Source organism: Megalops cyprinoides, chromosome 24, assembly GCF_013368585.1.
Source record: "Megalops cyprinoides isolate fMegCyp1 chromosome 24, fMegCyp1.pri, whole genome shotgun sequence".
In the NCBI taxonomy this organism is placed as follows: Eukaryota; Metazoa; Chordata; class Actinopteri; order Elopiformes; family Megalopidae; genus Megalops; species Megalops cyprinoides.
In genome coordinates this window covers 709,600-730,000 of record NC_050606.1, presented here as the reverse complement: position 1 = coordinate 730,000, position 20,401 = coordinate 709,600, and the positions used below count along the sequence as shown (strand labels likewise).

Sequence of the window (20,401 nt, the reverse complement as noted above, 5' to 3'; positions counted from 1 at the left end):
TCAGTGAGGATCACTGGGTGTTTGATATGTATACCCTCGGAGTCCCTGTACAGGCTGACCTGAAGTGACTCGCTGTGTCTCTGTTCCACAGAGTCCAGAGGAGAGCAGAGGGAGGACGAACTGAGGAAGGACAGAGGGAGGAAGCAGGAAGAGAAGAGAGAGGCAGAGACGGCAGCCGAGAGAGAGGAGAAGGCCAAACGGCGGGAAGAGGAGGCCAAACGGCGGGAAGAGGAGGTGGAGAACCAAAGAGCCGAAATGGAGAGGAGGAGAGAAAGCCTGGAGCGAGAGAGGGAGGAGATTCTGAGGGAGAGAGAGGAGCTGGAAAAGATGAGAGAAGAGACACAGAGACAGAGAGAGGAACTGGAGAGGAGGATGGAGGAAGAGAAACAGAAGAAAAGGGAGAAATGTAAGCTTCCGCTGAAGAAGGTGTACAGCCTGGACATACTCCCACCCAACAGTAAGTACAAACACTGACTCAGCTCTCTCTGTCTCAGCAAGGGCTCCACAACCTGGAGACGCAAACAGACCCCAGTCATAACCCCCTTCCATATTTGGGGCGTGGGTTCCTTCTCAACACAGACGTTGCCTTTTCAAAAGAGGCACATTTTTCCTGTTGATCTGACCATGACACAATACATAACATTTATCTAGCAGACTGTCACTCACAGGTAGCAAATTCAGGCTGCCTCTTCCTGGCAGCCCAGACCACCTGCTGCTCTGATTGGTTCATTTCATTTATGACACCTCGTACCCCGACACCTCATAACATGACATCTTGTAACCCGACATCTTGTAACCCGACACCTTGTAACGTGAAAGTGCCAGTGTGTTGAAACCCAGCTGGTGCTGCTGCATATGCGGTTGCATCCAAAACCACTTGTTTCATGGCCCTTAGTGCCAAGACAGACATGCATCACCTTGGCAGGGATGCCGGTGTGGCTTTGAGAAGTCTTTCATAACCAGCTTCCATCAAACTGACAACGACAAATGACATGTCTGCAGTCTTCAGACAGACCTTAATGCATCCTAACACCATATTTCATCTGTGTGTTACCTCCTCTACCTCACCCAACAGAAAACCCCAACCCAAACCCTAAGCCTAAGCCTAACCCCTAACCCCTACAACTAAACCCTAAACTAAAGCGTAACCCCTAACCCCTAACCCTCCTCACAGTCTCTCCTCACAGTGTCCTGCTCACAGTGTCTCCCTCACAGTGTCCTGTCTCTGTGTCGTGCTGCAGTAGGTGAGGAGCCCCTGCAGGTTGCCCCGCCGCCCCCCCGTGAGCCAGAGCTCCGGCTGCTGCTGCTGGGCCGCTCTGGGGCTGGGAAGAGCACCGTGGGGAACGCCATGCTCCCCGGGGACGGGCCTGCACCCCCCACCCTCATCAGCCAGAGGAGGAGAGGGAGCATTGCCGGGAGACAGGTGTGCGTGGTGAACACTCCGGACTGGTTCCGCCCCGGCCTCTCTCCGGAGGAGATGAGGAGAGACGTGGGCGTGTCGATCAAGCTGTGTGCCCCAGGACCCCACGCCTTCCTGCTGCTCCTCCCCCTGCACCAGCCCGAGCAGGAGGGGAGGGACACTGTGCAGAAAATGGTGGAGATTTTTGGGGAGGGCTGTTTGGGACACACCTTGATCCTTTTGACCCACAGGAATGAACTGAGGGACGGGACCGTCAGGGAGCATGTGCAGAACCAGGACCTCCGGGGGGTGCTGGAGAAGTGTGGAAACAGGCATCAGCTCTTCCGCATGGACAGACCTGACATCACGCAGGTCACAGACCTGCTGGAGAAGATCAAAGAGATGGTGGCAGGGAACACAGAGGAATTTTACAGCAGCGAGATGTACCAGGAGGTCGAACTCCAGGTCAAAGAGTTGGAGGAAAAGATCAAAAGAGAGAGAGAGGAGAGGAAAGAGAGGGAAGAGAGGGAGATGAAGGAGAGGTATGAGAGAGAGCTGCAGGAATCTCTGAGGAAGATGGAGGGAGTGATCCAGGAACGAGAGGAAAAGATTCGAACCCTGGAGGAGAGGATAGAGGAGCTGGAGACAGAGCTGAGAGAAGAGGGGAATGAGGAGAGGAGGACAGAGCTGGAGAGAGAGCTGAGGAGAGAGAAGGAGCAGAGGAAGGAGACAGAGAGGGAGATAGAGGAGCTGAGGGAGGAGAAGGAGAAGGAGAAGAAAGAGAGAGATGAGATGCACAAGCAGGAGGTGCAGGAGCTGAGGCAGAGTTATGAGGAGAACGCCAGGGCAGAGGTGGAGAGGCAGCTGATGAAGATCGTTCTGCCCGAGGTCTTCAGCAGACTGCACTCCCTGTCCAGGAGCAAGATCCACGGAGAGTGCAACCGGCAGATCCAGGAGCAGAGCGAAGAAATAGAGAGAATCAAGGAGGAGAAAGAGAGAGAGATAATGAGAATCAAGGAGGAGATGAAGGGAGCGATAGAGAGAGTTAAGAATGAGAAAGAGAGAGCGATGGAGAGGTTGAAGGTGCTGGAGGACAGAGAGGTGGCCAGAGGGTGTGGGCTGAGAGAGAGTCCCAGCGCGGGGGGCTGGGGGGGGCAGCTTCCCTGGCTGCTGCGGGGGCTCATGGCGGCATCCTGCACGTCTCTCTTCCTGTTCTGGCTGAACTGGGCCGGCGGGTACTTCCACTCTGCGCTGGCCCTACTCTGCTGCGCCGCCCTGCTGGCCGTCGTTGCGGTTCTGGCCGCCGTTGACTGGGGCCTGAGGACTGTGCTCACGAGACTGACACCTGAGCGCATCACTCAGAGAAACGGCCCAGACTGATCTGGGGTCAGGGGGTAGGGCGGGAGGAAGAGCTGTCTGCGTCTGCTGGGCAGAGAAACGGTGAAGCGTTCAGCTTCAGCGTGTGCAGAGCGTACGCTTCAGCGTGTGCAGAGCGTTCAGCTTCAGCGTGTGCAGAGTATATGTCAGGGACAGAGCGCGGCTGTTTGTTCATGTATGTTTTTGCAATATTGTTTGTGCATGACTGTGTGTGTATGCTAATGTATGTGCGCATGCATGTGTGTACGTGCTTGCATGTGTGTGAGCGTGCGTGTGTGTGTGTGTGTGTGTGTTTGAGTGGAGTAAAACAGCTCACCCTCCATAACAAAGTGATGGTAACACATTTCACACATTCACTGTATTTATCTTCCTTATACTGCATAAAGTAAAATCTGCACTTGCTTTTCTTCAGTTGAAAGGGGCTTGGAGAAAGCTGTAATAACATCCTGGATACAGCAATGAGCTGTTGTTGGGGGGAAGGTGCTTTCACTTTTGCTGCTCTTTTAGATTTCATTTCAAATCATTATAATTTCATATCCTCGTTAATGGCATGAATATTATAATAAAATCTATTTTTGTTATCTCCTTAGTGTCTCAGTCATTGCCTTAAGCTTTCAGAAGCAACATTATTCTCATCATCATGCATTAAATATTTATGTTTACTAAATATATAATCACCTAATTCCTCCCATTATAACTCACAAACACACACACACACACACACACACACACACACACACACAATTTCATCATTTAACATAAATCGGTTTCATTTAATAAGCCACATATGAAAACAGCAGAAGTTAGCTCTGCCCTGCACAGTTAGCATTACAGGAGGTTTTTATCCTTATTGTATTATAGAACAGCACTACTTATTAATTGCCCTAACCTACACGTATTAACTTGGCAATGACACAGACCCGCATCCCAGCAAACCCTGCTGGGCATTCAGGAACTTTCTCATGGTTGGCTGTATGTTATTTTAGTGTCGTTTCAACCCGGTTCTTACAAACATAAACCTTTGGCATTTAACGCAGTTGAAAGCAATATTTGTGCTACCACCAAGTCATAATGTCAAGAAAATGGCAGGTTATTCCAGCTACATACGACATAAACCACATCTATCTAATCATAAAATCTATAGTGTACAGTAAGCCCTAGATAGAGGATGCTGAAATTAATATAAATGAACATGTATTAAATATATTGATTTATCTTTTTGGTGTAATAGAGAACAGGAGCCACACTGGGTGGGAGAGGAAGGTTTTTTCCTTTTTCCTTTATTTCACAAGATCTTTATTTACTTCATAATTCATTGCACTTAATTCTTTAAAATCTAGAAATGTTAAATTTTTGTCTTAATTTCCTGTGTGTATGTGTGCACATGCTCATGCGTGAAACAAAGTCCATGCCAAATCTGTAGAATCACTGTCCCACAGTGATAGAAATATTCTCTTCACATGGGGAAGAGCAGGAAGCCACTGAAGGTGCTGTGGTTGCCGTCATCGTCAAAGATTTGTCTGTTTGTCCAGAGACGCATGTAGACACGATCTCCCTCTTCCAGCAGCAGTGTTACTCCATTGGAGGAATTTGCATTACCTGATCGTTGCTCATCATATGCAGAACATATGCGTTGTTCATTTTTATAAAGGCTGACAGCCATGTAATGGTTACCCCAGGCATGTCCAGAGAACCTGAAGTAGTAAAGTCCTCTCACTGGTGCTGTGAAGATCCCTGTGTGAGAAGCACAACAGGTTGAGAAACAGTGTCTCATGTACACACACACGCACGCATACGCATACACACACACACACTCACACACGCACGCACGCGCACACACACACGCATACACACACATACACGCACACACACGCATACACACAGACACTCACACACACTCTCACACACACACACATACACACACATACACAGACACACACATACACAGACACACACACACACACACACACACACACACACACACACACACACAGACACACGCGCACGTGCGCACACAGAAAAGAACTGTCTGCATTGCTTTCACTTTAGTAACAGGATTGTGTGAATGACTGTATACAGTACCTGCAGCTAGCGTGTGTTAGTATCTCTTACCATTGTGTCTATACAGACATGTAGACAGGATACAGTACCTGTAGCTGGGTTGTAGTTGTTGCTGATGTCTGTGATGACTTTTTTGTAGATCAGAGTGGTTTCAGTATTGAAAGGTCCTGTGTGTTGACTGCCAGCTCCAAACAGTGTTGCTGAGAATGCCACCTTTGGTCTGTCTGTGAGTGCAGGACAGTAAACATTCATTTCCACACTCAAAGCAAAACTTTCACAATGCAGGTCATCCTGACTGTGCATTTCAGACTTATTCTGGTGTTCTGTTGAATATTTTTTTGTGTTATGGAAGAGATGTGTCAAATACTTCAGTTAAATTGATTGTGAAAATTATAATGCATAAACTAGCCAAAAGTTTGCTGAACCAGACTGGTACGAGGTAAACTTAAAAAAATAAACATAATTTTCCATTTATGATTGGTAATGAATAAAAAACTGAGAAAGGAAGTGTACTGACCGCAGAACATAATCACCCCGCTCTGAATCCTCCCTACTCCTGATTGGATAAAATCTGTGCTTATAACAGTTAGCTCCATTTGAGTTCATTGTGTAATTCATTTCAGCGGAGGAAACTTCTGCCAAATTTAATAAAGCACAACACATGCAGGAAGGACCCGCAGCCTGGAGCTTAACATCAAAATGAGAACAATAAATGTTTATGTGTGTTTTTTGTTATTGTTGAAAAGTGTTAATGTCATTAATATTTAATTTGAGCTGCTGTGATGCTGTTTATTGTTACTTTGTCAGAATTTTCTACTGTAGTACAATTTGCCATGTAACGGAAACTGACCTCTCAGCATATGCTAACTTTACAAGAAAAAATGATTTATTGAGCCTGTACAATATTATACACCAATCCGTTACGGCGAAATAAATAATATCCCTTGTACAGATGGTTGGCTTTGTGTTTAATTCTCTCCAGCTTCTCTGATTTCGCTGGCTTCTTTCCTGGGATGTAGCAACTAGTTGATTTATTGGAGCAACTGATCAACTAAAATTTTTGGTGGCAACTAATTGTTTGGAAGATTTTGATGGGGTTTGAAGTTAAACGATATAATGAGCATGTGTGCAGGGCAGTCTTAGCCATAGAGTCCCTGTAGAATAGAGTGTAAAGCGCAGTGGGGCCTGTAGAATAGCGTGTAAAGCGCAGTGGGGCCTGTAGAATAGCGTGTAAAGCGCAGTGGGGGTATTCCCATCCGTGGATTACCTGCATTCTGCCTCTTCACTTCCTCCACTGTCGATTTCAGCTGCATTAACACAGGTTGCTCTTCCTCCAGCTGACTCTCTCTGATGTTCAGCCTGGTCTCCAAGGCTCTCAGCTTCACTGCCTGAGCTGGACAGGTAACAGTTGAAAATGCATTAATGTTCATCATTCAAAACTAACCTACCTGATTAATGAATTTCCCAGCCTGACATATTTACCTTCATTCTCCCTCTCCAGTTTCTCCATTTTGGCTTTCAGCTCTTTCAGCTCGGCCAGGATGTCGGTATCAGGTGAGGCGAAATCCTGTGCCATCCCCACAGACACACAGGCCAGTAAGATCAGCTGCAGCAGAGCCATCGTCTCTCTTTCTCTCTGGAGGAGCGCAGTGGAATAAGCAGAGATCTCTCCTCTCTCATATGCCCTGGTCTCTAGTTAAACATTACCTGCTTATGTACAAGCTTAACTTATCTAAGAATGAATTGTTCCCCATCAGCAGAGTTGCCCAGAGTCTATCATACTCCCAGTTTCCTTTCAGGTTGGCTGACAGGTCCTTCCGATGCCTGGGTTGCATGGTTGTGACTAGGTCTATGTCTATGACTTGTTTAAGTTGAATCTCAAACCTCTAATTTTCAGTATTATTACTGGGCCTGTAATGTGTGAGCTCTCTCTCTTTCTCTCTCTCTCTCTCTCTCTGCGGTCAGGCCGTTGAATCAAATGATCAACCTGCCTGGTTGCAAATTGAGCAGGCCTCATGTCATCCTGCCGGTCTTTGTGCACCGTTCTCGTCCTTTCCTTCCATCGGAACCCTGCTGTAAAACAGACCCTTAAAATCTGGACTAAAATAAGACACCATTTTGGATGGCATGTGAATTCTCTCCTTACCCCTCTGTGTGCAAACCACCATTTTAATCCCTCTCTATTTCTTTCAATTATGGATGTGTAATGGTATTGTAAAAATGAAGGATCTTTATGTTTATGGCATTCCTCTTTTGAATTGCTGTGCAGTAAATTCTGCCTCAAACCCATTTCTACAAATTCGCAACTATATTAGATCCAATACAACTAACTTTCCTAGTGTACCTAATAGCACCCAGATGGAATCTTTGTTTTCTGTTGATCCTTTGTCTAGGGGGGTAATATCCTATATCTATAAATATATGTTTAATCAATTAGATATATCCCTAGATTTTCTGAAATCCGCTTGGGAGGAGGACTTGGGCATTGGCTTAATGGAGGAGCAACGGTTACAGGCACAGGAGGGGGTGCAGTCAGCATTGATATGTATCAGGCATGGTCTTATACAGTTTAGGGTGTTGCATCATCTTCATCTCTCAAAGGTCAAGTTTTCTAAAATGTATCCTAATATAGATCCTTTGTGAGAATGTTGTGGGGTATTTCCTGCCTCATTGGGGAACATGTTCTGGCTATGCCCAAAATGATCCAATTTCTGGAGCTCTGTATTTAAAACTCTGATATCCTGGGACACATGGTAGAACCTGACCCACTGTTGGCTGTATTTGGGGTACCAGGAGAGGACAGTCCTGTACCTAATGAAGGATATCAATAATCACCATCTAAAGCATCTTTGTACCTTAGTTGATATTTATACTGTATCTGCATTGTACATGTCCTATTGTTTTTGTGTGTGTGTTTGCAAATTCTGTATTGTTTTATATAATTTATATATAGTGCTTACTGTTTGTTAACTAAAATACCAATAAACAGACGTTAAAAAATATATATATAAATAAATAAATAAATAAATAAATTACCTGCTGTCTCACACCCGGAATGATGCCTCTGCTAGCATCGTTACTTGCTGCAAAGACTGTTTGTCCCTCCTGGCTTTCTGTAGACTGGGTGAAAGACAGTGGGGTGATGAGTTCTAACCCTGATGTGAAGATATGATGTGTGTTCAGGAACATTGCAAACTGACAGAATACACAATTGCGTAAAACAAACAGCGGCTATCATGCTTTCGGCTGGAAGGACCCTGGCCAAGACCAGAATGCCACAACTTGGGTATTTATTAAAATAGTGAGTCAAACCAGATGATCCACAAAAACAGGTAGAATATCAAAAAACAGGAAGTAAAGACAAATCCAAAAATACAGCAGATCATTCACAGGAGATTAAACAGGTAACCAGGAACAGAGGAGCAGAAATCAGGGTCCAAACAGGCAGAGGAGACAAACTAACCAGGCAGAGAACGTTCCAAATCAGCAGGCAGGAAGAGAAATCGAAGGGGCAAAGCAGTCAAACACAAGCACGAACAGATAAGCTAAAACAGGCAGGAACAAAACAGGCTAACACCCTGAAACAAACTGGCAGAACACAAAGCAAAGAAAAGGATATATACACACAGACTAATGATGAATTAACAGGGAACAGGTGAGCAGGACAGGAGGCGGGGTGGGCGTGGCAGAAGGGCGGATCGGCAGGACACGAGGCGGGACGATGAAGCACATGGGGCTGTAAACGAAAACAGAAACACACACACACCGACAGACAGGAGGACACACACACACACACACACACACACACACACACACACACACATACACACACAGACAACACACACACACACACACACACACACACACACCACACACACACACACACACACACACACACACACACACACACACACACACACACACAGACAACACACACACACACACACACACACACACAAACACACACACACAAACACACACACACACACACACACACACATGTCAGGAGGTATGCTGCCAGCTGCCGCCGGATTGAGCCTCTCATTCAGGGATGTTAATTGGGAACCAGGGACACATTATGGATAGCAAGTGGACTCACTTATTCACAACTGTGAACCCACAGTAGCCTCTGTGTTCCCCCCTCTGAGCTGATCAGCTTCCTGTGATACTTGTGGAAATGTTATTTGGCAAACGCATGGTGACCCTGCCTTCTTATGTTTTCCCTCTATTGCACTCTCTAGTATCACTGCTGTCTGGTTATGCGAAATTCCAGATTTCACCTGCCTTAGCTGTTTCATCCTGTTGCAGAGTAGACATTTCTTAATATGTCCACTAGATGGCAACAGAATCCTCACAGTGGTTGGTTTCTTGGATTTGAGGCAAACAGCATTTGAAGTTTTGCAGGGAAATTATGGTCTGATGACGACAGTGGCTCATTGTTGGTAACCATAGCGTGATCAGTGATCCTTTTATCACAGACTCTTGAGCAGTGGAATGTGGAAGATGTTTCTGCTGAAGCTCGTCTATCATACGCTGTGGTATTTGGGCACAGCAAACAGCAGTGGCCCAGCGGGGGAAGAGGCCTCAGTAAGATGCTGTCTGAGCGTTCAGAGCCAGGGCTGCAGAGCAGGAGTCCTGTGCATCTGTGTGGCTCGGAGGGAAAGACTGCAGATGCACATTTTCACATGGAATTCCCTGCACTCTGGCTGTGTGCTGCTCTTTGAAACATGCCACTCTGTACAGGTTTGGGTAGCGATTTGTCAGCGGGACTCAGGTCACCACTGTGTAAAGGTGCGATTCCACAGGAAGAGGGATGTGAAGCAGTGAAAATGTCTGGGAGCCACCCGGTGAAGCAGAGCAGGCTGCAGCAGTGAGAGGTTCTGAGTGTGAAGCCATCGCTAAGGTCACATGGAAATGAGCTTGCTTTACACTCCCTGTCTGCGCTATTCAGCCGTGACTCTGAAACTGTTTATGGATCACACCGTTGTTTCAGTGTAAATGCCATTGTATTCACCTGACATACTAGGGAGACCTTGCAGTGCAACGTGGGTAATGTAGTTTCTGCAGTCCCAGAATTGTCTATGCCAGCAATAGTAGGAAGACATCAGCAGTACATATAGTAGTACATACCAGATACCACTCAGCACAGCCAGCCACTGAGAAGAAGATGGACATTTTTAAAAGCTGAGGAACCTGTGCACCATGGGAAACATGAGCAGCAGGCCCCGCCTCACCCCCTGCTCTGGGAGGGTTTCTCCCTGATCAGCAGGTGAAGAGGCATCAGCTGGGTTTCATGAGTGGTGCTAATGCTATCACTAATCTCTGTAACTGGTGAAGAAGCGTCAGCCTTCTGCAGGGATGAATGATCTTCTCACCTCGGTCCTGTGATTGGATCTTTCTTTCTGCTCCAATGGTCTGCTCCCGTGTGTGTACTAGTGTGGGAATGTTTCGCTGTAGTGGCCAAGATGCCGAACGAGCTGAAACACAGTCTGAGCTGCTCTGGAAATGACTGCAGATACGCTTTCACAGAGCTCCACCTGGCCTCCCTGCGCTTCAATCAGCTAAACCTGCAGCATTGACCTGTGTGAATACGGTCCAACACTCAGTCAGAGCCTCTTTGGAACTGAGAATAACTGATGGACTAGTATATGTGCATAAGGCATTTGCTGCTAAATATAGGGATCCACACAACTGGTGAGCTGTGAACAGCAGTGCTTTGTGCGGCCTTACTTTCTGTCACACCAGAAGCAGAAGGAGAACACAGGCCTGTTGCCATACTCAGAAGCTGCAGAGACACAGGGCTTGATCATTCATCTTTTATTCAGACAGTTTAGACATCCATAATCCATAGTGCTGACTGCTGCCGACCTCCTTATGCTGACATCTGATTGGTTCCTGAGTCGCCACTCTAGCAGAGACCAGCAGGGTCTGCAAACACTGGGCTGGCATGATTGGCTAACACAGGGGCAGGAGGTGGGATTATGGGACAAAGCCACACGCTGGAGCAGAGGTCAGCTGGGACAGCCGAACACCTGGAACTCATAAATGAAGTCCTCGATGTCTGCGCAGGTCTTCTGCTGGGCACCCTGACATTCTGCCTCGCTGGGAATTTTCTCCAGCCACGTCCCAGAGGACAGGAAATACCAGAACCTGAGAAACACATTCCAATCAACCAATCAATATGTCAACCAACTAATCAATCACTCAGTGAGCCAGTCAACCAGTCAATCAATCAATCAACCAACCAACCAATCAATCACTCAGTGAGCCAATCAGGCAGTTGGTCGCTCACTCACCCTCCATCGGCTGCCTGCAGCAGGTCTCTGGGCTGGCCAATGATCAGCAGGTTCTGCCCCTGCTTCAGTCCTAAGGAGTTCCTGCAGCTGATGTGAGAGACAAACTCCCTCTTCTGCCCCCGAACCACTGGGTCCTGCCCTGAAGACAGTGCAAACAGCCTCAGTATCTGCTACCCACACCCTGATCCCCCAAATCCATCACTGTCCCCCAAATCTCTCTCCCCTAATCTCTCTCTCTCCAAAATCTGCCTTTGTCCTTCAAACATCCTAAATTCAGGTTAAATGCTATGTTGGCATTTGACCAAGGTATTGAATACATCAGTCAACTGAATGGGAATGAAACCAGAATGTCAGGGAAGTGAGAATTTAATAAAAATTAAATGGTCTGAACTCAGCGGTCTTAGAAATTAACGTCCTTGTTTATCCTGCACTCTGAATACCGAACACAAATGACACCAATTACTAAAACTCCTCACTAAACCAACATGTGAAATAAATAAAAAGATTTAGTTTAATCATTATTATCAAAGATATTAATTATCAATTAAATCGCCGAATTCGTTGATAGGAAATGAGCAGGCTGGTGGATCAACCTTTGCCAGAAATATACAATCACAACTGGAATAAATTAAAAAGGTTTATTGAGCATTAACACTAGGACAAAGACAAAATTCAGTCTGGGTCTGAGTCTGGGCTACAGACCTGGTCCACTACCTTAACAGACACCAAATTACATAAAGACATTAACAAAACAAGAACATGGATGGATCACGGAATGGATGAATGAATGTGTGAAGAGAAAATTACACAAGCCAATTGTTCATCTCTCCCGAGGAAGAGCACAGGAACCACTCACAACAGGAAAAATCCAAAAAGTTGCAAGAGAAACTGAGCAGATTGGACAGAGCACAGGCAAAAACTGAGCCGCAGACTGAGCACAGGCAAAAACTGAGCGTACTGGATGACTGAGCAGATGACTGAGCGTAAGACTGAGCGTCGAGGCCTGTTCTAAGCCTGACTTAAGAAGAAGCTCTCTCCTCCTCCCTGGCCCGCGCATAATCAATTTTATGGTGGGGGAGCGCCTGGAAGTTTCTTCAGGACTTAATTTTGTGCTTTAGATCCCAACATCTGGAAATACCAGATATATTTTCGAGATTCTAATTTTTACATTCAGCATCATGAGCATCGCAATGACACCAAACATTAATAGGCATGGCTTGAGAGGAGAGAGTTGGCTGACAGGAAGTGGTAAAATGCTGGTTTTGCTGCTATATTGACAAATACACTTCTTAAGGTCACACATGATAAAGTGACACATGTCACAAGTGATCCGAACATGTGGATACGCACCAAGAAACACACACACACACACACACACTCCGATTGTGCTCAGGAAGGGGAGAAGGGGGGGAGAAGGCAACCCCCTGCAGTTGTGGTCTATCAGGATGTTACTGTTTTTAAGAAGTAACTTTGAGATTGGCTAAAAAGGCAGAGTTCTTTAACATTATATTAGAAGTATTTGGCATCTGAACCTCTCTCAGATTAAACCAAACATGACTGTGGCTACCGTTTAGCCAAGGATTCTACATCTGAGGAGCAGATTAACGCTTACTAATACACAAAGTGGGCGTACCACGCCCTACTTCCGCTTTTATCTGGAAAAATCAAATGTGAATCCAATCAGACAATCATTAGTTTGAGGTTTTAAGTAACTGACTGGGTTTTAGGTAACTTCTTGCAATATTAAAGTGATGGCTGTTTATTTTAAGTAGGTATGTGACTGAGGTCACTGATTTAGGGGTATTTATGGTGGTAGACCATTCACCCTCTTGCCTGCTGTGTGTGTGTATTTTTTGACTTATCTTATCTGCCCTTGGTCTGGTCCTGAGTAATAAAAGCTTAATAAAAGCTTAAAGCTTAATAAAGTTAAGCAGTTCACCAAGGAGGCGAAGGACAGCAGAGTGATGAAGAGTAGGTGCATTTTTCAAAAAGCTGGGGATGAGAACTTTGACAAATGTATCTGTGCGTCTCCCAGGTAAGAGTCAATGGTACACCTATCAGCGGACCAGTTGTCCTGGAAATGGTAAAACCTTTGTATGTGAGCATTACAAATGACTCCTGGTCATGACCAGGAGCGGCCAAGGGATTTGGGGAAAGAGGTTTTTTCCTCAGAAAAGAGGTTCAACTTACCTAGCTTTATCACCTGTTTGATCTCCATGATGTATTTATCCACCAGTGAACTTTTCTGGACATCAGCCACTGTCATCTTATAAACTGTAAAACAAGTAAAGAGGTAACGTCCCATTTGGTGGACCAGGGATGGTTATAACTACAGATGGTAGTAGTGTAGCAGTGGTCAGGGTGTGGTCTTACCATAGGTGGCAGTGGTGTAGCAGTGGTCAGGGTGTGGTCTTACAGTAGGGCAGTGGTCAGGGTGTGGTCTTACCATAGGTGGCAGTGGTGTAGCAGTGGTCAGGGTGTGGTCTTACAGTAGGTGGCAGTGGTGTAGCAGTGGTCAGGGTGTGGTCTTACAGTAGGTGGCAGTGGTGTAGCAGTGGTCAGGGTGTGGTCTTACCGTAGGTGGCAGTGGTGTAGCAGTGGTCAGGGTGTGGTCTTACCATAGGTGGCAGTGGTGTAGCAGTGGTCAGGGTGTGGTCTTACCGTAGGTGGCAGTGGTGTAGCAGTGGTCAGGGTGTGGTCTTACCATAGGTGGCAGTGGTGTAGCAGTGGTCAGGGTGTGGTCTTACCGTAGGTGGCAGTGGTGTAGCAGTGGTCAGGGTGTGGTCTTACAGTAGGGCAGTGGTCAGGGTGTGGTCTTACCATAGGTGGCAGTGGTGTAGCAGTGGTCAGGGTGTGGTCTTACCGTAGGTGGCAGTGGTGTAGCAGTGGTCAGGGTGTGGTCTTACCGTAGGTGGCAGTGGTGTAGCAGTGGTCAGGGTGTGGTCTTACCATAGGTGGCAGTGGTGTAGCAGTGGTCAGGGTGTGGTCTTACCGTAGGTGGCAGTGGTGTAGCAGTGGTCAGGGTGTGGTCTTACCGTAGGTGGCAGTGGTGTAGCAGTGGTCAGGGTGTGGTCTTACCGTAGGTGGCAGTGGTGTAGCAGTGGTCAGGGTGTGGTCTTACCGTAGGTGGCAGTGGTGTAGCAGTGGTCAGGGTGTGGTCTTACAGTAGGGCAGTGGTCAGGGTGTGGTCTTACCATAGGTGGCAGTGGTGTAGCAGTGGTCAGGGTGTGGTCTTACCGTAGGTGGCAGTGGTGTAGCAGTGGTCAGGGTGTGGTCTTACCGTAGGTGGCAGTGGTGTAGCAGTGGTCAGGGTGTGGTCTTACCGTAGGTGGCAGTGGTGTAGCAGTGGTCAGGGTGTGGTCTTACCATAGGTGGCAGTGGTGTAGCAGTGGTCAGGGTGTGGTCTTACCATAGGTGGCAGTGGTGTAGCAGTGGTCAGGGTGTGGTCTTACCATAGGTGGCAGTGGTGTAGCAGTGGTCAGGGTGTGGTCTTACCGTAGGTGGCAGTGGTGTAGCAGTGGTCAGGGTGTGGTCTTACCATAGGTGGCAGTGGTGTAGCAGTGGTCAGGGTGTGGTCTTACCGTAGGTGGCAGTGGTGTAGCAGTGGTCAGGGTGTGGTCTTACCATAGGTGGCAGTGGTGTAGCAGTGGTCAGGGTGTGGTCTTACCGTAGGTGGCAGTGGTGTAGCAGTGGTCAGGGTGTGGTCTTACCGTAGGTGGCAGTGGTGTAGCAGTGGTCAGGGTGTGGTCTTACCGTAGGTGGCAGTGGTGTAGCAGTGGTCAGGGTGTGGTCTTACCATAGGTGGCAGTGGTGTAGCAGTGGTCAGGGTGTGGTCTTACCGTAGGTGGCAGTGGTGGCAGTGGTGTAGCAGTGGTCAGGGTGTGGTCTTACAGTAGGTGGCAGTGGTGTAGCAGTGGTCAGGGTGTGGTCTTACCATAGGTGGCAGTGGTGTAGCAGTGGTCAGGGTGTGGTCTTACCGTAGGTGGCAGTGGTGTAGCAGTGGTCAGGGTGTGGTCTTACCGTAGGTGGCAGTGGTGTAGCAGTGGTCAGGGTGTGGTCTTACCGTAGGTGGCAGTGGTGTAGCAGTGGTCAGGGTGTGGTCTTACCGTAGGTGGCAGTGGTGTAGCAGTGGTCAGGGTGTGGTCTTACCATAGGTGGCAGTGGTGTAGCAGTGGTCAGGGTGTGGTCTTACCGTAGGTGGCAGTGGTGTAGCAGTGGTCAGGGTGTGGTCTTACCGTAGGTGGCAGTGGTGTAGCAGTGGTCAGGGTGTGGTCTTACCGTAGGTGGCAGTGGTGTAGCAGTGGTCAGGGTGTGGTCTTACCATAGGTGGCAGTGGTGTAGCAGTGGTCAGGGTGTGGTCTTACCGTAGGTGGCAGTGGTGGCAGTGGTGTAGCAGTGGTCAGGGTGTGGTCTTACCGTAGGTGGCAGTGGTGTAGCAGTGGTCAGGGTGTGGTCTTACCATAGGTGGCAGTGGTGTAGCAGTGGTCAGGGTGTGGTCTTACCGTAGGTGGCAGTGGTGTAGCAGTGGTCAGGGTGTGGTCTTACCGTAGGTGGCAGTGGTGTAGCAGTGGTCAGGGTGTGGTCTTACCGTAGGTGGCAGTGGTATAGCAGTGGTCAGGGTGTGGTCTTACCATAGGTGGCAGTGGTGTAGCAGTGGTCAGGGTGTGGTCTTACCGTAGGTGGCAGTGGTGTAGCAGTGGTCAGGGTGTGGTCTTACCATAGGTGGCAGTGGTGTAGCAGTGGTCAGGGTGTGGTCTTACCGTAGGTGGCAGTGGTGTAGCAGTGGTCAGGGTGTGGTCTTACAGTAGGGCAGTGGTCAGGGTGTGGTCTTACCATAGGTGGCAGTGGTGTAGCAGTGGTCAGGGTGTGGTCTTACCGTAGGTGGCAGTGGTATAGCAGTGGTCAGGGTGTGGTCTTACAGTAGGTGGCAGTGGTGTAGCAGTGGTCAGGGTGTGGTCTTACCGTAGGTGGCAGTGGTGTAGCAGTGGTCAGGGTGTGGTCTTACCGTAGGTGGCAGTGGTGTAGCAGTGGTCAGGGTGTGGTCTTACAGTAGGGCAGTGGTCAGGGTGTGGTCTTACCGTAGGTGGCAGTGGTCAGGGTGTGGTCTTACAGTAGGTGGCAGTGGTGTAGCAGTGGTCAGGGTGTGGTCTTACCGTAGGTGGCAGTGGTGTAGCAGTGGTCAGGGTGTGGTCTTACCGTAGGTGGCAGTGGTGTAGCAGTGGTCAGGGTGTGGTCTTACCATAGGTGGCAGTGGTGTAGCAGTGGTCAGGGTGTGGTCTTACCGTAGGTGGCAGTGGTGTAGCAGTGGTCAGGGTGTGGTCTTACCATAGGTGGCAGTGGTGTAGCAGTGGTCAGGGTGTGGTCTTACCGTAGGTGGCAGTGGTGTAGCAGTGGTCAGGGTGTGGTCTTACCGTAGGTGGCAGTGGTGTAGCAGTGGTCAGGGTGTGGTCTTACCGTAGGTGGCAGTGGTGTAGCAGTGGTCAGGGTGTGGTCTTACCGTAGGTGGCAGTGGTGTAGCAGTGGTCAGGGTGTGGTCTTACCGTAGGTGGCAGTGGTGTAGCAGTGGTCAGGGTGTGGTCTTACCGTAGGTGGCAGTGGTGTAGCAGTGGTCAGGGTGTGGTCTTACCGTGAGTGGCAGTGGTGGCAGTGGTGTAGCAGTGGTCAGGGTGTGGTCTTACAGTAGGGCAGTGGTCAGGGTGTGGTCTTACCGTGAGTGGCAGTGGTGTAGCAGTGGTCAGGGTGTGGTCTTACCGTGAGTGGCAGTGGTGTAGCAGTGGTCAGGGTGTGGTCTTACCGTAGGGCAGTGGTCAGGGTGTGGTCTTACCGTAGGGCAGTGGTCAGGGTGTGGTCTTACCGTAGGGCAGTGGTCAGGGTGTGGTCTTACCGTAGGGCAGTGGTCAGGGTGTGGTCTTACCGTAGGGCAGTGGTCAGGGTGTGGTCTTACCGTAGGGCAGTGGTCAGGGTGTGGTCTTACCGTAGGGCAGTGGTCAGGGTGTGGTCTTACCGTAGGGCAGTGGTCAGGGTGTGGTCTTACCGTAGGTGGCAGTGGTGTAGCAGTGGTCAGGGTGTGGTCTTACCGTAGGGCAGTGGTCAGGGTGTGGTCTTACCGTAGGGCAGTGGTCAGGGTGTGGTCTTACAGTAGGGCAGTGGTCAGGGTGTGGTCTTACCGTAGGGCAGTGGTCAGGGTGTGGTCTTACCGTGAGTGGCAGTGGTCAGGGTGTGGTCTTACCGTGAGTGGTAGTTTCGCAGGCCTTCTCTATTCGTTCTCCCACTTTTTCTGTAAGGGATGGACAGCTCTCTGGCAGAGACAGACAGACAAAAATGAGAGAGGGATGAATGGGAGATAGGTGGGGGATTTGAGAGACTCCCGGGGGGGTGGGGGGGTTAAATGGTAGCATCAGTATCAGGATAGATGGTAGTATTAGCATCAGTATAAATCATAATGTTAGGTTTAGTGTCAAAGTACCTACATAAACTTAGTATCAGTAGTGTTAGTATCAGCATAGATCATAGTGTTAGTATTAGTATCAGTAATGGTAGTGTTACTGTCAGTGTAGAGCATAGCGTTAGCATTAGCATCAGTAGTGTTAGTGCTACTGTCAGTGTGGAACATGGTGTTATATTTATTATCAGTAGTGTTAGCATTAGCATCAGTATTGTTAATATTACTGCCGGTATAGAGCATTGCATTAGCTGAGCATCAGTAGCGTTTCCGTGCAGTGCGTCTTACGTTCAGCGCACTTGCAGACTGCTCCGGTGCAGATGGTGCCCAGCTCAGTGCTGTTTCCTGCAGGGTGGTAAAATCTGGTGCAGGATTTCTCTGGAAAAACAAAAGCAGATGAAGCTCTTCAGCGCAACACAGAGAGTAAGAAACACAGCAGGTGACAGGGCTGTGGATCCAGCTGTGAGCCTACCTGTGTTGTAACAGGTTTGGGCTGTGAGTTTACCTGTGTTGTAACAGGTTTGGGCTGTGAGTTTACCTGTGTTGTAACAGGATTGGGCTGTGAGTTTACCTGTGTTGTAACAGGATTGGGCTGTGAGCTTACCTGTGTTATAACAGGTTTGGGTTGTGAGTTTACCTGTGTTATAACAGGTTTGGGCTGTGAGTTTACCTGTGTTGTAACAGGATTGGGCTGTGAGCTTACCTGTGTTGTAACAGGTTTGGGCTGTGAGCTTACCTGTGTTGTAACAGGTTTGGGCTGTGAGTTTACCTGTGTTGTAACAGGTTTGGGCTGTGAGCTTACCTGTGTTGTAATAGGCGTAGACCCTGACGGCTGATGGCTGGAGCAGACCCACTTCGAACTCTTTGCACAGAATCACAGGAATGCACCGTTTTTCCTTAGGAACCTGGAGGAAAAGAAGAGGCAGAGAAGGGTGAAGGTGGGATACAAAGAGTCCCAGAGGGGTAAAAAGAGTTACAGGAAGTGATGTCACTAACCCTGTAGAGGTGGATGATCAGAGATCCTTTGTTTGACAGCTCTTTGTCGATGCTATAGTGGTCAAACAGCTTGTCCACTCGATTTTGGTTCTTCAGATAGAAAAACAAAGGATATTTTTAGGAATATGCACCAAGGCCAAGAAGTAAATGGCAACAAAGAAGAGACACAGAGTGTGTTTTGTTTAATTGATTAAAAAACCATGGTGCTGTTGGAGAATAGTGTTTCATTGATTCTGGTATCCATTTAAGCATTTTTACGAGTATATTCTGAGAACACTGCTGTTCTCCCTGCCCCAGACACCGAGCCCTGCAGCCTTTACCTCTTCCAGTTTGCTCAGAGAAGGAACGAAACCAGTGGGCAGGGAAACGTCCAGAATCGTCATCGTGTCTGGAGTCTCTGTGTGAGGCCTAGAAAGAGAGAGAGGGAGAGAGAGAGAGAGAGAGAGAGAGAGAGAGAGAGAGAGAGAGAGAGAGAGAGAGGGAGAGAGAGAGAGACTTCAAACCTCCTTTACAAAACACAAAACTCAACAAACATTTCCTTTCATAAATTACAAAACAAATAAAGCAAAAAATGAAACCAACAAAAACTAAAATGAATAAATGAAATTAATATGGAAAACACTAGCCACAACACAACAATCCAAAAACATGGAAAACACTAGAGCAATACAAAACACCCAAAGAAGAAATAAATATTAAAACCATAAACATCCAGCGGGACTTAAAAGTTTAGCTTCAATACCCGGTCCTCAGTAGCCTCACAAACACACCCCTGCATTACATAATCCAAGTAAAGCCAAGTCACTGATCAATGAAGCCAACTGAGTTTTAACTGTCACGGTACAAGAGGAAGCAGATGATTTAGATCCGGAGGAACACATAGGTCTCAGTCCAAATGAACCTGGCAGAGCCTTGGCTTCTGGACAGAAGATCACAGCACTAGAGAGTTAGCAAACTAATACAACTAAAACACTGAAGGTAGTGTAACCTACCTACAAACACTGAAGGTAGTGTAACCTACCTACAAACACTGAAGGTAGGCGCCTGTTTGTTAACATGCTGTCCTTTAACAGCCTCAGTGCAGGCCGTTTCCAAGGACGAACAGGGACTGGCATGCTCTTCCAAAAAACGATTTTTTTCAGACTGAAGTCTCCCTTTCCTCTGTTAGCAGCTGCTGTTCTTTACAGCGCTAACATTCTGCATCCAGTGTTGGACAAACACACTGCCTACAGTTACACTGTAGTAACACCAGGCTCACTGTCACGGCCAGCGCTTTGAAAGTGTAGGTCATCCTCTCTGAGAGGCTTGCAAAGATAACCTTTTACTGGTGTATCAGCAGATATGGGCAAATCCATGTTAATGTTGTAATATGCTCATAGCCATAAGCATTTTCATAGTAATTATCATTCTTGTGTTAATTTTGTTGTTTTGTTTTCTGACAAAAGAATACAAACTAGCAGTTAAACTAGCCAGAAACATACAGTAACAGTTAGCGTAATCTAGTTAGCCAGAAACATACAGTAACAGTTAGCATAATCTAGTTAGCCACCTGCTGTATAATCTAGTAGCCAGTGTCACAACTACTGCAAATGCAGCCGTCCAGACTGACAGATTACCTCCCTATATACCCTTTGCATATAGAAACCATTTCACATTAAAGTATATTGCTTATTGGTTGTAATTAAGCACCAGTAGACAATTAAAAAGGCAACTGTTGACTACTGGAGGTACTCTATAACTGAAAGATTAAGCAGAGTTACACAGAGACACAGTGGAGACTGTGGCACTGAGAGACTTCATAATGTGGACTGTCTGAGTGATGCATCCTTA

At 47.7% G+C, this 20,401-nt stretch overlaps 3 protein-coding genes across 3 annotated transcripts in view; 1 reads left to right on the top strand and 2 right to left on the bottom strand.

Moving 5' to 3' along the window:
- The window catches only part of LOC118771461 (GTPase IMAP family member 4-like), a gene marked incomplete at its 3' end in the record, with an annotated part of 3,769 nt that extends 1,707 nt beyond the window's left edge, over positions 1-2,062 (top strand). Inside the window, exons 3-4 of the mRNA XM_036519469.1 lie at positions 92-457; positions 1,242-2,062. Coding sequence (XP_036375362.1) covers positions 92-457; positions 1,242-2,062 — 1,187 coding nt within the window. The remainder of the gene's footprint in view (positions 1-91; positions 458-1,241) is intronic.
- A 1,978-nt stretch (positions 2,063-4,040) lies between these two features.
- On the bottom strand, positions 4,041-6,502 carry LOC118771086 (complement C1q subcomponent subunit B-like). The gene is made up of 4 exons (XM_036518961.1): positions 6,320-6,502; positions 6,105-6,230; positions 4,927-5,061; positions 4,041-4,510 (listed from the first exon to the last, which is right to left on the bottom strand). Exons 1-4 carry the CDS (start codon positions 6,456-6,458, stop codon positions 4,233-4,235), a joined length of 678 nt encoding a protein of 225 aa, XP_036374854.1. The 5' UTR covers positions 6,459-6,502; the 3' UTR covers positions 4,041-4,232.
- Positions 6,503-10,665: 4,163 nt separating this feature from the next.
- The window catches only part of LOC118771012 (complement C3-like), a 35,110-nt gene continuing 25,374 nt past the window's right edge, over positions 10,666-20,401 (bottom strand). The window contains exons 33-40 of the mRNA XM_036518841.1: positions 18,892-18,979; positions 18,572-18,661; positions 18,378-18,480; positions 17,864-17,953; positions 17,363-17,431; positions 13,324-13,407; positions 11,134-11,272; positions 10,666-10,987 (exon numbers count right to left, since the gene is read on the bottom strand). Of these exons, the coding sequence (XP_036374734.1) occupies positions 10,849-10,987; positions 11,134-11,272; positions 13,324-13,407; positions 17,363-17,431; positions 17,864-17,953; positions 18,378-18,480; positions 18,572-18,661; positions 18,892-18,979 (802 nt within the window). The 3' untranslated portion in view covers positions 10,666-10,848. The remainder of the gene's footprint in view (positions 10,988-11,133; positions 11,273-13,323; positions 13,408-17,362; positions 17,432-17,863; positions 17,954-18,377; positions 18,481-18,571; positions 18,662-18,891; positions 18,980-20,401) is intronic.